This window comes from Grammomys surdaster, unplaced genomic scaffold (assembly GCF_004785775.1).
Source record: "Grammomys surdaster isolate TR1022 unplaced genomic scaffold, NIH_TR_1.0 125951, whole genome shotgun sequence".
Lineage (NCBI taxonomy): Eukaryota > Metazoa > Chordata > Mammalia > Rodentia > Muridae > Grammomys > Grammomys surdaster.
In genome coordinates, this window is record NW_021620772.1 from 1,148,843 (window position 1) to 1,164,146 (window position 15,304).

The following is a 15,304-nucleotide window of genomic DNA, read 5'->3' on the forward strand; positions in this document are numbered from 1 at the left end:
ACAGTACTGCTCACTCCTGGACTCCACACCACTTCAGTGATTTCCCTTCAGCAGTTATATGAAACAGAAGCGTCCAGGAGCCAGCCCACACCACACCAGTTTTCTTTCTTTCTTTCTTTCTTTCTTTCTTTCTTTCTTTCTTTCTTTCTTTCTTTCTTTCTTTCTTTCTTTCTCTTTTGTTTTTGTTTTTTGTTTTTTGTTTGTTTGTTTGTTTTTGAGACAGGGTTTCTCTGTGTAGCCCTGGCTATCCTGGAACTCACTCTGTAGACCAGGCTGGCCTTGAACTCAGAAATCCTCCTGCCTCTGCCTCCCAAGTGCTGGGATTAAAGGTATGCGTCACCACCGCCCAGCCCACACCAGTTTTCAAGAGATTTTTGTTAAATTTCCAGGACATTTTGCAAACCTACTGCTGAACATTCCTACTATTTAAAAATTATATTGTGTAAACTTTTGGTTAGGTAAATGAAAACAAATACAGTAAGTCCTCAAATGTCATTACTACTTCCTAATTTTTGCATTTGATTGTTCTATGTTCTTGAATATTTCTATTTTCATGAGCAATTTCCTATTGGTATTTACATAAATAGCACAGTCATTTTACAACTATCTGACCTGTACAGTGGAAACGCTATCTTGACCTATATTACTGCACTTCCTTCTCCAACTCAGGTTGGTTACTCAGAATCAGACTGATATGCTGACACAACGGAAGTGTTTCTACTACTGTAGAATGTTACAAATCAGTTGCTTGCATATTTGCTTGGAGCTTGTTGTAAACATTTACCAAAACAGAAGCAAAACTGTCATCCTGTAAATCACACTGGCTACCGAGGAAAGTACCAAAATTACTCTAATCTGATTCCAGTCTGAAAAAAACTGAGCAATGCATGAAAGAGAAAACCAGGCACTAGTACAAGCAATGAAGGCAAAATGAGATTTGACAGGGATTGTAGAGTGGGGATAAGGGAGACTTAGATGCTAGTGACCTACTTTTAGTATTATGTGCTAAATCTCTTCAGGGAGTGGCTAGCTCTGATTATAAATATTAATTAGATTTCAAAGAGTACTCTTTAAAGGCACTGTACTCTTTAGAGTGAAACATTTCAGATACCCAGAAGGTAAAGCATAAAGAGAAAAGTAGATAGATAGATAGATAGATAGATAGATAGATAGATAGATGGATGACAATAGTTATAGCTGTCACATGCACAACTTGCTCAACTTGGTAGTAAACTAAATGATGTTACTGGATAAACAGATCTAAACCAGGAACAAAATCATTAGGCGATTTAATGGTGGTACAAATGGGCCAGGTAAAACTTTAGTGGCTTTACTAGATCTATAATTCTCCTATATATGGGTAAGGTCAACATTCTTTAGCTTTGCTATGATACCTTCCTTGTTCCGCCTATAAGCTGGACACAAATATTTACACCCACAGCAGCTCTATGCTTTTAAATAAAAGATCCAAAGAATATGATACCTATTAAATAGTTACTTCCTAAAACTCTTAAAAGTAATTTGACCCTGCTGGCAGCTTGATTTTCTTTTGCCCTGTGGGGAGTGGAGTTTCAGGTAGAGACTGCCTAAGTCCTTGAACTCTGTGCCAGCAGGAGCTGGGAACTGGGCAGACTTTCAGTCAGTGCCAGAGCAAAGGTGGTAGGGTGTTCTTATTTAATGCCAGCAGGAGACTAAGTAAGGAGTGGTGCTACCAACCAACCGGAGTCAAGTCCTGCTGAGTCTGCTGTTGCTCTGAGGTGCTCTCCCCCACCCCCAAACCCCCCTCACTGCCCGCTCTGACCAGGAAGTGTTCTTATCGAGGAATGGGAGAAGTACGTCTCACCTCAATTTGATGTGACCAGCACATTCTTTGAGATTGTGTCATCTGTGTCCAAAAATGCCCCTATTTAATCAACCAACAGGGATTTTCTATAATAAATAAGAGGCCTCTGTTCTTCTCTGTGAACACAATCCAACAGTAGAGGAAGTTCAGTCTCTCTGGTTTTTATACTTTAACATCCATCCTTTATTTGTGTATGCATCTTAAAAATGTAGAAAGACTAATTTAAGTCAGAACCAACATAGTCCTGGGACCTATCACCTACAAAAGCATAAAAGCTGCCACGCACAAACCCAGTGTTTTTACAATCCTGTGTTTCAGTACGTTTGGCCTGGGTAAACACAGTGCACTGACAAGCACTGAGCTGGGGAAGTAGGAGTGGGCGGGGAGCTGTTAAAAGAGTGTGGCCAGGGTGTGTCTCTCCTTGTCTGTTTTCTTCTCCCTGGTTTCCCCCTTGCACTGCTGGGGATGCTATACCGTGCCCACTGCCCATCTAGAACTCACCATGGCAGCTTATGTCTAATTCCCCACATCAATGCACCAGCTTCTGGCCAACTCTCTCACACATTTCCTCATAGATACATCTTTTAAGTGAACAGAAAATGTGCTCAAGACTAAAACTTAAAAAAAAATCTGATTTTCAGAAATTTGGAATGAGAAATTTGTTTGTTTCTAAACAGGATTTCTTAGTGTAGCCCTGGCCGTCCTGGAACTTACACTAGAGACCAGGCTGGCCTCCAACTCAGAGATCTGCCTGCTTCTGCCTCCTGAGTGCTGCGATTTAAGGCATGTGCCACCACCACCCAACTATAATACACTTTTTATTATAAGGTCAAGAACTGTCTTAGTTATAGATAGGCACTCCACTGATGATAACTCAACAGTGACTTGTTGAATGAAGATCAAACTAGATATTGAACACATGAGGTTTGCTTTGAGTTCAGCTCTGAGTTGAACTTTGTACAGTTTATAATAAAAGCTGTTCATGACTCAAATGAGGAGCGTCCATAATTACATGCCATAGTGCAATCCTCATGCAACCAGCTTGTGGTTTGCCAGCTTTAAAACAATACATGCAGTTTTATGGGAGAGTTGAGGTTTAATTTGGTTCTCCTTTGATTCCATAAATGGTAGTTTTGACTTTGAAATGAGCCACCTAACTTGTAACATTTTTTTTTCTTTTCATTTTAAAAACAGTTAACACATGCAAAGGTCTGGCTTGTTGACAAGACAATTTCAGCAACATTTTCTTTGACATGAGATATTTCATTCAGAAGATCTATGCCTTTTCTCCTTTTAAGGTTTCTTAGATGAGAAAATGACAGGAACAAACTCCAAACTCCATTTGTCTATGATGTTTTGAATGGAAAACCTGAATGGGAAGGAGGCCAGAAGAACCAAGGGCACAAACCTCCGCTTGTCCCAGAAAAAAAGGATCAACTTGGAAATACTTCAACGGAAACCAAAAACTATACTTTAGTGGGTTGAAAACATTACTCTCAACTCTCACTGACACAAATATAATGTTGAAGGAATCTTATAATCTATGTACTTTATGCTAATTTACTTGGTATAAGTATTCCAGATTAATAGTTTACAAAGTTGTGGTCCTTCCTAAATAGTGGCAAATTCAAATTATAGGTAAATTATCAAAGAAAACAAGTATGATTTCACTAGTTATTCTCAGAGTTAAAGAGGAAGGATTCAACAATTTCCTCCATTTAAAATTCTCCTGCCCTCTCAGTATTCATACACACACACACACACACACACACACACATACATTGGTATATTTTTCATTTTTGCTTTGGGTAGTATACTGGAATACTGGTAAGAAAATTATATCTTATTGTATATTTTCACAGAGCTATTTATTGATTGAATTTCTCTGTTCTTTGGGGAGTTATTGGGCAAGATTTCTAATGCTATGCGTGTTGGCTTTTAGGAAAGTTGGGGGATAATAGAACGACATAAAATTTAGCCATTCTTCCGCCTCTAATGTTAAAAATGTTTTCTACATGTTGTATCTGTCAGGGGACTTCAGCAGGACAACATTTAACTTAGTAACCTAATATGAGTATGCTCAGCTAAGACAGGACTTTCAAGTCAGTTTCTTAACTTCAGGATTGGGAAGATTTTGCTGCTCTTTTTGTCTGTGACATACGGTACAAGGGTTGGCTCTGCTTTGGTCCACCTGCCAGCCGAGTTTAAAGTTTCCGAGGCTCGGAGGAACACAATGACTTGGATGAGACAGCCTAAAAGGAAAGGACACTGCTGCACCAACCAGGAAGCCCTTGAAACCCAGCTAAGCTAACTCTGTCTTTTTCTTTTTGTCTTTATTTTTTTAATGCGTTTATACCGCATACACACACGACGAACCTACTTCTTTCATTGATCAGAGATTTTTTTTTTCCTGACGGTCCAAGATAGTCTGATCCTTGGCGACATATGGCTGGAAAATGAAACGACCCGGGATTGTGGTCACATCGTTATTCTGTGTGGTGTAATACCAGATGGGCACCGTGAACGGCGCAGGGATGTGAACGGACAGTTTGAAATGAGAATTTTCCCCCATCGATCAGGTTCCATTTCCCTCTTGGGTCTCTCGGTATAACGTACTAGCTTTTGCCCTTCTCTGCAGTATCAATTAACTCAACTTAGCGGTGGAGCGGCCAGAGAGGAAGGAATGAAGCGATCCGGCTAATCTTGCTGGCTGCAGAGCTGCAGAGCCTGAAACTGCGGCCGGGTGCAGATCTGCCGACTGCGCCCGGGGCATGGAGCGCACGGGCGACCGCGGGGACCCAGACCCGGCCCGAGGAGCCCAGTGCTGAGCTCCAGAGCCCGCCAGGCCGCCGCCTCCGCGCGCCCTCTGCCTTTACTGTCAGTGTCGCCCCTCGCAAAGAGTCATGGAAGACGGCCCGCTGCCAGACCTCAGAGACATCGAGCTGAAGCTGGGGCGCAAAGTGCCCGAGAGCCTAGCGCGCTCGCTGCGCGGGGAGGAGCCGGCGCCCCGGGAAGGGGCTGCGGACCCCAGCGGGGTTGGTGGGAGCTGCAGCAGCAGCAGTAGCTGCAGCAGCTTCGCGCCCTCCGTGTCCTCTTCTTCTTCATCCTCCCCTGCCTCTGGCTCTCCACGACGTAGTCACCCCAGCGCCCTGGAGAGGTTAGAGACCAAACTGCACATCCTCAGGCAGGAGATGGTGAGTGTGATGTGTCAGTGGCGTCCTGGGGACCCAGGGCCTGGGATCCGAGAGGGTGGCGCGAGAGCTGGGGAGAAACCGGGAGGGGGTGAGCGGGAGCGCGCCTATGGACTCGGCTACAGCTAAGCTTGAACCCTGAGGACTTTGCTCGGTCACGGGGTGCCCTGGCAGCTCAGTGGCTCCACTCCACTTTCTGATAGCGCTACTCACTGCGCTGCACTCTGCAGTTGCCAGCCGCGGGTTTTCCCGCACTAGCCTGCTGAAGGCCCGCAGTTAACTGCGCGGCTCTGGGCCTGCTGCGAGCGGTTTATGTTTTGCCTTGGTTCAAAGGGTGGTTTAGTCCAATGCACTTAGCGCAGAAATGCCTCCCAGCTGGCCGGGAGGTGGCGCGGCTGGGTCCTTTGCAGCCTGCCTCGGTAGTTTGCTCTCCTCCACCCTCCCCTTGTTGCAGCAGCTGCAGCTGTCCCAAGGCCACTGTTGAGTAGATTCGCCACAGCTGGTTCTGAAAACAATGGCTCCTCGCCCTTGATGTGCCTGTGAAAGGCTTGTTTCACTGTTTTGATCCTGGAGAGCAGGTGACCCCGAGCCCAGGGATTTGCTAATGACTGCCTCCCACCCTTTCCTCTAGTCCTCAATCAGCACTTGTTTTCTCTACCATTTCTGTGAACCTCGGATTAGGACAATGGGTCAAGTAGGTTTAAGACTCGTTCTTCCGGATGCCCTTAGACTAAGGCATTCATTCATTTGCCTTGAGCTCTTGGGCGAGTCTTGGCCTCTACAGATCTCAGTTTGTGATCTTTACAATGATGAGCTGATTGGAGGAAATTATCTCTAAGCCTTTTGGAGCAAATGGCCACAAGCGTTTTCTACGAACTTGGAGAGGAGGAAAATTTCAACAGTGGCCCTCAGTCTCCCAGGGGGGTTGTGAGAAGGGCTTCCTACAAAAGTAGTCTGTGGGAGTTCACATCTAAGTTTCCTTCTTATTTTCTGTGATAGGGAAACCCCAGTGATATATTCCAAGCAAAAAAGACAGTCTTCAGAGATCATGACCTATTAAAACACTATAGACTATCATTCTATAAGACCCTCACTAGATCTCCAAACCTGGTCTACTTGAGGACTTCATGTCTTCAGTACTTGCTTACCACTTGAAAATGTTTCAGATATTTCTACATGTAACTGAATATGTATATAAATACTTTGTGCATTGCACATTATTTTTATTACTATTCATATTTCACTGCCTAAATACACATATACAAATTATATATATTAATCACTCCAAATATTTATTACATAGTTACCATATCTTAGTAAGCAATGAGCTCTGAAATATGAAATAAAATCAATAAAGGAGGCAAGATTGCTAAGACTCTAAGCATCTCAAACATCTACCAAATTCAGAGTCACTACTGGTCTAGGCAATAGTTCTCAACCTGAGTCTAGACCCCATCGGACATCACACATCAGATATCCTGTACATCATATATTTACATTAAAACTAATAATAGTAACAAAGGTACAGTTATGAAGTAGCAATGAAATAATTTTATGGTTTAGGGTCACCACAACATGAGATTCGATGCATTAGAAAGGTTGAGAACCACTGTCCTCAAAGGATGTAAAAATGCTGAGTCTGGTGACCTAGCCAAGTTTGATGCTAAGTTTGATACCCAGGATTCTTATCGAGAATCAGCTCTCTGACGTCTACACAAGCACCATGGTGTCACGTGCATGTGTATGTACATCTCACAAACTAAATACATGAATGTAAAAAATAAAACCTTTTCAATCAATGAATTTGTCCATTAAGAGCTTTCAAATCTCTTATGCTTATTTGACTTTTATTTGTAGTATTGAATTCTGTAGACTAAGGAAAACTGGTCATTTTCAACTAAGAATATCTACCAGACATCTATTTTTCCTAATGAAACTTTCCAAGTTGATAAAAAAATCTTTCAGCTATATCTTCCTATTTACCTATTTATGATGATAATGATGTATCAGTTTTTCTAAAAATTATTTTTATTTAGCATATATGAATGGTTTCTCTGAATGAATTTGTACACTGCATTCATACCAGGTGTCCTCAAAGGCCAGTATACAGTTTTGTATACACTAGAGCTGGAATTACAGACAATTGTGAGCTGCCATTATGGATGTTAGAACTGAATAAGGGTCCTTTGAAAGAGCAACAAGTGCTTATAACTGTCTACCTCTCTTTCCAGCACTCTGGTATTAACTTTTTAAAATACAAATGGACAATAGCAACAACTTAATGAATCTTCACTGGATTTTCTCTGTGAGTTCTCAATGGCTGTAGACTAAGAAAAATGGATGCCTTGATTGATGCTTTGGGATAAACTCTGTTCTAATACAAGTCTCCAATGGGTGAATGTTACAAACGCTGGCTTCATTTAGGAGGCAGAGGAGGTATATTCATTTTAGCTATGCATGGGTGCATGCACACAGGCACATTGAGTAGGTTGATATCAGGTGTCTTCTTCCATCAGTCGCCATCTTATATATTGATGCATCGATTGTCCATCTGTCTACTCTAGCTAGCCAGCTTGTTCACTGGATTACAGGAATGCATTTGGTGTTTGCGTGGATGCTAGGACTCCTAACTCTGGTCCTCAGCTTGTGAGGCAAGTACATTTCCCACTGAACATCCCTTCAGCCCCCTGCCATCTCCTTTTATGCTTCCATGGATAACATCTTTTATCCTTGTCGGTAAATGTTGTACTCATTACTCTTAGAAATCTAGACGGTAGTTTGTAAGACAGAAAGGTGGGTAAAGACATTGAAGTGGGGTAAGTAGCTATCTCTGGCCAAACTCCTTAATGTTGAAACCCTTCTTAACAATACACATAGTGCCATGTGTAAGGAAAATATTGATAAAGACACTTGTGAGCATAGGTAAAATCTAAGTAATTTCAGGAACAAAATTTCCAATGCGAATGGTTCTGATTTTGAATTTAGAGATTAGGAAATTTAACAATACAAGAGAGAAATGTCGAACTATATGTGAAATTTATTATGAAGCTGGAGGTATGTATTGGGCCTCTGATACAAAATTTTCCCAAGAAGCCTGTGAGCAGTGGCAGCACTTGGGAGGAGGCAGAAGCAGGAAGACTTCTGTGATTTCCAGAACAGCCAGGCCTACCCAGTGAGACCTTGTCATAAAAAAAAAAAAACAAAAAACAAAAAACAAACTCAATACAACAAAATATATAGATGTTAAAACATAATCTGTATTTGTTCATTACTTCTCAGCTCATTTTAATGTGTATCATTTGTACCTAAGATTAGACTACAACAAAGGAGGTATCTTCCTTCATTCACACTTGAAAAGAAACCTTTTGTCCTGGCATTGAGATGAGTTGAGAATAGAGGGTAAGGCTACACATTTATTTAGTGAACAAAATTATCATTGGAACTTATTGCACCTGTGTTGCCTGTGCTTTTTTCCCCCCACATTGATCTATATTTCAGAAACTTCTTTTAAAAATATAGTTTAGCTCTTGTAAATCTGTGATATCTTAGTACCTTGCAAAATGATAAGAAACTCACAGAGTTCCATGGGATATGTGGCAGGGGTTATTGTGAATGTGGATTCACTTATCAGTTGGTAATTGTGTGTGTGTGTGTGCGCGCGCGTGCACGCAGCCACTTTGACCTTAGGGAACAAGAGCAAAATGTTTTCCTTTAAAAAAGTCAGTATTGGGGTTCTCATAATGGCTCTATGTGTAAAGACATTCACTGACAAGCCTGGCAACCTGAATTCGAGTTTGGAACCTACAAATGAAAGTTGGTGACTATACCTAATAGTTGTCCTCTGATCTATACACACACACACACACACACACACACACACACCCCATGATACATGCCATTGCCTTCATGCACACATACAACAATAAGTATTATTATTTAAGTCAGTTTTGAGAGACTTTCTTTAGAGCTTTCTTCCTCACATTATATAAAAAATATTCATTTTAAATAATTTTCTTAAAATAAGGATTTCATTGGTTATTATATATGACTATTTTTTATAATCTCATAGTATCAGAAACCTTTCAGTAAGTACAGATAAGTTCCATCAAATTTTGTTTCGGTATAATCTAGTTTAAAACATAATCTTTCTTTATGAATTATTCAAAAGGTTGTTGAACGATGTCAAAATATTTGGACCATACTTCCAGCTTGAGAATGAAAACCATTTTCATAGAATTACCCTGTGGCAAATTTGAAGTGAAGAAGATAATAGAGGCAATCAGCAGACCATAGGAGATTGAAGTTATAAGGGATCTAATGCACGGTCCTGATGTTACCTTCCTAGACTCGTATTAGTTAGAAAATCAAAGTCTGCTGTGGACTAGGAGAGGCACTGCCCGTGGAAGTGTCCATGTATATCCCAGTCAGGGCTGTCTCAGGTGGAGACCTTTTACAATTTTCAGGTAGGCTGGAGCCATTGTGAAAGCTGACATGAAAACACTGTGTCCTGATTTCCGTATTTGGATCCATAGTTTGCAGATTTCAATATCTGTGAGCATAGAAATCTGAAATTAGTGACTTAGACTTTCTTACTACAACATATCACATACTGCAACTGATTGTCAACGTTTGTCTTTAATGAAGTTTTCAGAGCAATGCCTTGGACTAGACACAAATACACATATGGTAGAAAATGTGGGTTCCAGAGTTTCAGCAGTTAAGAGCACCTGCTATTTCTGCAGAGAGCCCTGGTTCAGTTCCCTGTACCCACATACATACGTGGAGGCAAAACACTCAAACACATAAAATAAGTAACTCTAAATTTTTTGAAAGAAAAAATCATAAGTGATACTAGAACACAAATTAAAATGTTTGTAAAGATCTTGAAAATAGATTTCTGCTTGACTTTTGTGGATACTTTGCTTACTGATTTTTTTTTTTTACTATGCCCCTCCCTATTTTAAATGGTTTCTTTATTTTTGTAATTAAAAAAAAAACTTTAAAATTCCCTTAAAAGCAAGTTTTAATTTTATTGACTTCACACTTGGCTTTGAGTTCACTTCAGTGTAGGCAAGGAGATTTTTTTATTACTTGGTTGCCTCTAGGTAGAAGCTGAGAAGTGGAGGCATTTTCCTTAATGAGTTCTCAAGATGGTTGAAAAGATAAAATGGGAATATAATTTGGCCAGAGAATGATTACAAGCCAACATGTCAGTGGGTGCCAGATGCTACATTTGAGACACGGGAGCCTGGCTGTGGATGTGACTCATGAGGATAAGCCCTGGTGACTCATGAAGTGACCCTGACAATCATGTAAATCAAGGGTTTAATGCAGGGATAAAGACATGGAGGACAGCTAGTTTCCAGCAGTAGCTGCTTCTGTCCTTTGCCCATGTAACATTAGTGTTCTTAAGGTAATAAGTAAATCTTTATGAGACATACTTTTATAATGAGTGGTTCTTGGATTAGCAGTAGCCCTAATGTCACTTTGCTAGAAACTCATTGACAGTAAACACATAACATGGAAACCATCACACTTCCACAAACTAATGCCCAAGCACACATGTGTCAGATGTGTCAGAGAGAGACAGAGGACAACTCAGGAATCAGTTTCCTACCATTTAAGCCCAGGGATTTAACTCAGGATATCAGGCCTGCTAAGCCATGTTGTTGACCCAATAACCTAACTTCCTTCCTTCCTTCCTTCTTTCCTTCCTTTTTTTTTTTTTTTTTTTTTTTTTTTTGAGACAGGGTCTCACTGCACAATCCTGGCTGGCCCCAAACTCACAGGTGCCCTTCAAGTTAAAAGAGTGTGCCACCACACCTATCCTAAGAACATTTCCTGGAAGAATAGAATTTCCTTCCATGCAGGTTACATAACAGAAGCATGCTGCATTGTTTAAAAAAAAAAAAAGACTACAAGTTGTTTGGGAATTTTAAGCTCTGAATGTTCATCTTGTGCTGGCATAAAAATATACCTTCTATCTTCCACTGACATGAGACATACTGAAAAGATGTTTTTCTGCATTGAGACTTTAGTTTCTAAGGCACAACTCTGGAGTTAAGATTCATCAGAAAGTCTTTGGAATCCCATCTGTTAGTGTGAGATGGAATCACTGGGTCTCCTGGACCCACTGGAACTGAAGTTACAGAGAGTTGTGAACCCTCATATAGGTTATGGGAACAAAAACTCTAAAAGAAGAATAAGTGCTCTTAACAGCTGAGCTGTCTGCCAGCCCCATGTTTTTATTCATTCAATCCCAGACATTTACTACTCAAGTGGTAGCCCTCTGCTTTGCCAGAAAGGTCTTGGTAGACTTTGGAAAGGGTTCATAAACTCAGGCAGGGTCTGGGAAGGTAGCACAATGCATAAAGTGTTTTCTAATCAACTCTGTGGACCTGAATTTAAAGCCTCTGCAATAAAACCTGTAACGCCAGCATGAGGTAAGGAAGAGAGAGGAGGACCTGTATAGCTTCCTGACCCCATAGGCCCATAGTCTAGCTGAGTTAGCGAGCTCCACGTTCTATGCAGGACCCTGTTCCCCAAATTTGCTGAAGGCCAATAGAAAAGGAATCACTCAGCGTTGATCATTGATCTCTGACACACACACACACACACACACACACACACCACAAAGAGAGAAAGAGGAGGAAAGGGGAGGAGGAGAGGGACGGAGGGAGAGAGAGAATATGAATGTAAACTGGAGTTCCAGATGAATCTATAACAAGTTTTGATACCAATATGTAGAGGGTTTTAGCTCAACAGAATCTTCCTATTCAGCCTAACTGGTGTGCAACTGTCTGTGCAGACCAGGGTAGCCTTGAACTCACAGAGATTCACCAAACTTTGCCTCCAGAGAGCTAGGGTTAAAAGTATGTGCCATCATGCCCAGATATATTCATAACTCTTAGAAGCTCATGATGCAGGTATTTTTCTAGGTTCAACCAATAAATAGTCTTCTAGGATTCTTTTATGTTAACCATCTATCTACCTATCATCTATCATACACACATGTTGCTTCCAAGCATAGCTGGGATGTTGTGATTTTGTTTTGACATTAGAGACTAATAGCAATAAACTTTCAGGCTTGTTTGCAAAGAGAAGATAGTACCAATGTGCTGGATTGTATACACTGGAAGAAATGGTCACTGATGCTTTGCTGTGGGTGGGATTTGCAGAAAGTACCTTGATAAGCTCGACACTATTGTTTTAAAGAGATAAAAGGTACTACCAACATGACCTATTCATTCTGGCTTTGCCATACCATAGAAGTGTTTCAAAAAGAAATAACCATAGATTTCTGTAAAAGTCTACTTTTTTCTGTACGTTTATCACTGTATGTCATTACTAAAAGTCCAGCAGAACTGAGAAATTGCTTTGTCTGTAAAGTGCTTGCCTCATAATCACAACGACCTGAGTTCAATCCTAAGAACCCATATAAAAATGCCTGGCATTTAGTACACGAGTGAAATCTCAGAACTGGGAAGAAAGAAACAGGGATCCCTGGGCTCCTTAACTTGCCAGTCTAGCTTCACCATTTCCTGGACGATGAGAAGCCTGGTGTTAAAGGAAGCATGTGACATTCTCAAGGATGACATCAGAGGCTGTCCTCTGACCTTCACACTCATGCACATACCCATGCATCTACCTATACACAAACACATACATCATATATACCCTCATCAAATTTGGAGCCATCATTATTAATCTGCTTCATCCCCCGTCCTTCAATGGTCATCCTTTAGAGGAAATCATAAGCCACCACATATCAACCTATACACAATAATTGCATACCAAAGGGTAATGGAATTTCCATTCTCCACTGCTGTGCATGGAACAAGATGGAAACATTTTCTTAGATGTTGATGTTATTAATATTAATGTTATTAATATAGTCTATTTATGGCCTAGAGAAACTCATTATATATACATGTTATATTAGTCAGGGTTTTTTAGAGGAACAGAACAGTAGAATAAATATATACTATATTAGTTTACTTTCTGTTTCTGTAAAAAGGTACTGTGATCAAAAACAACTTAGGGAGGAAAGGAGTGGTTACCTCACATAGTTATAGTCCATCAGGAAGAGAAGTCACAGAAGGAACTCGAGCCAGGAACTGAACCAGAGGCCATGGAGAAGCATCGATTATTGGCTTGCTCTCTATGGCTTGCTTAGCTTTCTTTTATATGTAACTCAGAACCACCTACCCAGGGCTGGAACTACCCATAGAGCGCTGGGCCCTTCCACATCAATTCTTAATCAAGAAAGTGCCCCTGGGCTTATAGGCTGTTCTGATGGAAGCAACTCCTCAGTTTGAAATCTCTTCTTCCCAGATGACTACAGCCTGTGTCATATTGACAACAGACAAACAAACTTTGCAAGTTGAACCCTTGTCATCCTGACTAACACATCAGCATTGAATCTGAATTTTTCTTTTTTGTTTATTCTCAAGATATGATATTAACATCACAGTATAAACAAACCATAATATAATTTAAAAGCCCCACAAACTTTAAAACATTCAAACACTTTAAAAAATTCAGTTCCTTTAAGATGTCCAAAATCTCTCAACTGTGGGCTCCTATATACGACTGCTATTACTAATGCTAATAATAATAATAAAATAAAATGAATACTTTCCTTCTCCAAGAGATAGCCACAAACAAATGAACTTAAAACCAAAAGTATAGCTTAAATAACTGTACCATATCTGGTCCATGCAAAGAAGGCAACGATGGAGTTGATAAGTGTTCTGAGGCGGTGGCAAAGCATTCTACTCAGCTATTAAGGATAGCCTAAATACTGCCAGCAAGAGTAGTTGAGAAAAAGCATCAATAAGCCTTGTCAAGACCAGATGATTAGAAATAATTAAGGATACAGAAACTCTTCTTTTTAGGATGGTACATGACTCATAGGCTACAGTCAGAACCTACACTTTAGTCTTCTGTCTTTACAATGAGACTATAAATTGCATTGTAGAGATACACATGGGGCCCTCAGTATAATTTGGTTTTATCATTTAGATCTGTGGTGTTAGTCACACTGGAAAACTTAATGAATTATAGATAAAGACTAAACGGACAGAAATCTTTCTATAGTAAAATACCGTTAATGTTTAAAAGACATTCATGAGCCAGTCTCTGGTAAAAGGTTTCTCTGTAGTAAAAGTCTGACAAAATTATGCAGATGTCGAACTGTTTGCCATTCCTGATGTGACAGCATTAGATCTTGTATCCCAATGTGGTTAGTGGCTCACTCCTTTTTCTCCTACAATATAATCAATTCTAGGACATATCTGTGACTATTTGATTTGATGCCTGTGTCTCCCAATGGCCTAGCCATTTCCTTAGAGCTAACTGTGAACTAAAACATACCTCAGTCTGTTTCCAGCTTTCATGTTTGAAAAAAAAAAGTGCCAGCAGCACTTTTCTAGAGTAGAACAAAGACAGCAGGCCCACCAGCCAAACCCAGGCCTTTGGAACTAGGCTATTGATCAGAGACTGCAACATCCTCTTGCTCTCTGTGATTGTGGTAATAGACATTAAAAAAATTAATATAAAGATAAGACATCAATTTTCTACCTGCTTTGAAAGAGTGTTGGAGAATTTGTCCCTGGTAGTAGGTCCAACTCTGTCTTTGGATACAGCCTATCACAATAACCATGGGGCTAGGAATGTTGGCAGAGCACAGCCTGGAAGGGAGTGTTCTTCTTTGCCCCTGCACAGAGAGCACACACATCAACTTTGCCATCCTCTCCTGCTCTGTAATAAGGTTTTGAGGTTTCAGGGTGAAGAAACAACTTAACAGAGACACAAAAAGGTTAACATTCATGTCATTTAGTACACATAGGGAAAGAAAAATGCCTGGTGCAATTCGAATGTTCTCTTTGAGATCATAATATTTATTCGTAGGAGTTTTGATGAATCAGTCTATTTGTAGGTGTGTGTGTGTGTGTTCATTTGAAACCATATTAATTAGAAAGATTTAAAATGGCCGTCACATAATTCTAGTGTTGCAACTAAACCAGTGACTGTGTATTTCCGTCTGGATATTTCTGTCTGTACACAGCTGTGTGAATACTGCCTTTACCAAAGGCATCAGGCTTTGCCTTCTGAGAAGTACCACAGCATGGAATTTTCCTGCCTATAATCAGTCTTTCTAATTCAAATCCTCTAGAGAAAAAATTCTAAATATGTGGCAGACATTTAAAACTCATTTGTTTTGAAATATTTTAGACTTTTATTAAAGGTTGGGAAAAAAAACAGGGTC

The 15,304-nt window shown here is 40.3% G+C and overlaps 1 protein-coding gene across 1 annotated transcript in view; it reads left to right on the forward strand.

Annotated features, from left to right (window-relative positions):
* The first annotated feature begins 4,071 nt into the window (after window positions 1-4,071).
* Window positions 4,072-15,304, forward strand: part of Lurap1l (leucine rich adaptor protein 1 like) — a 40,793-nt gene continuing 29,560 nt past the window's right edge. The window contains exon 1 of the mRNA XM_028753635.1: window positions 4,072-5,037. Coding sequence (XP_028609468.1) covers window positions 4,747-5,037 — 291 coding nt within the window. The 5' untranslated portion in view covers window positions 4,072-4,746. The remainder of the gene's footprint in view (window positions 5,038-15,304) is intronic.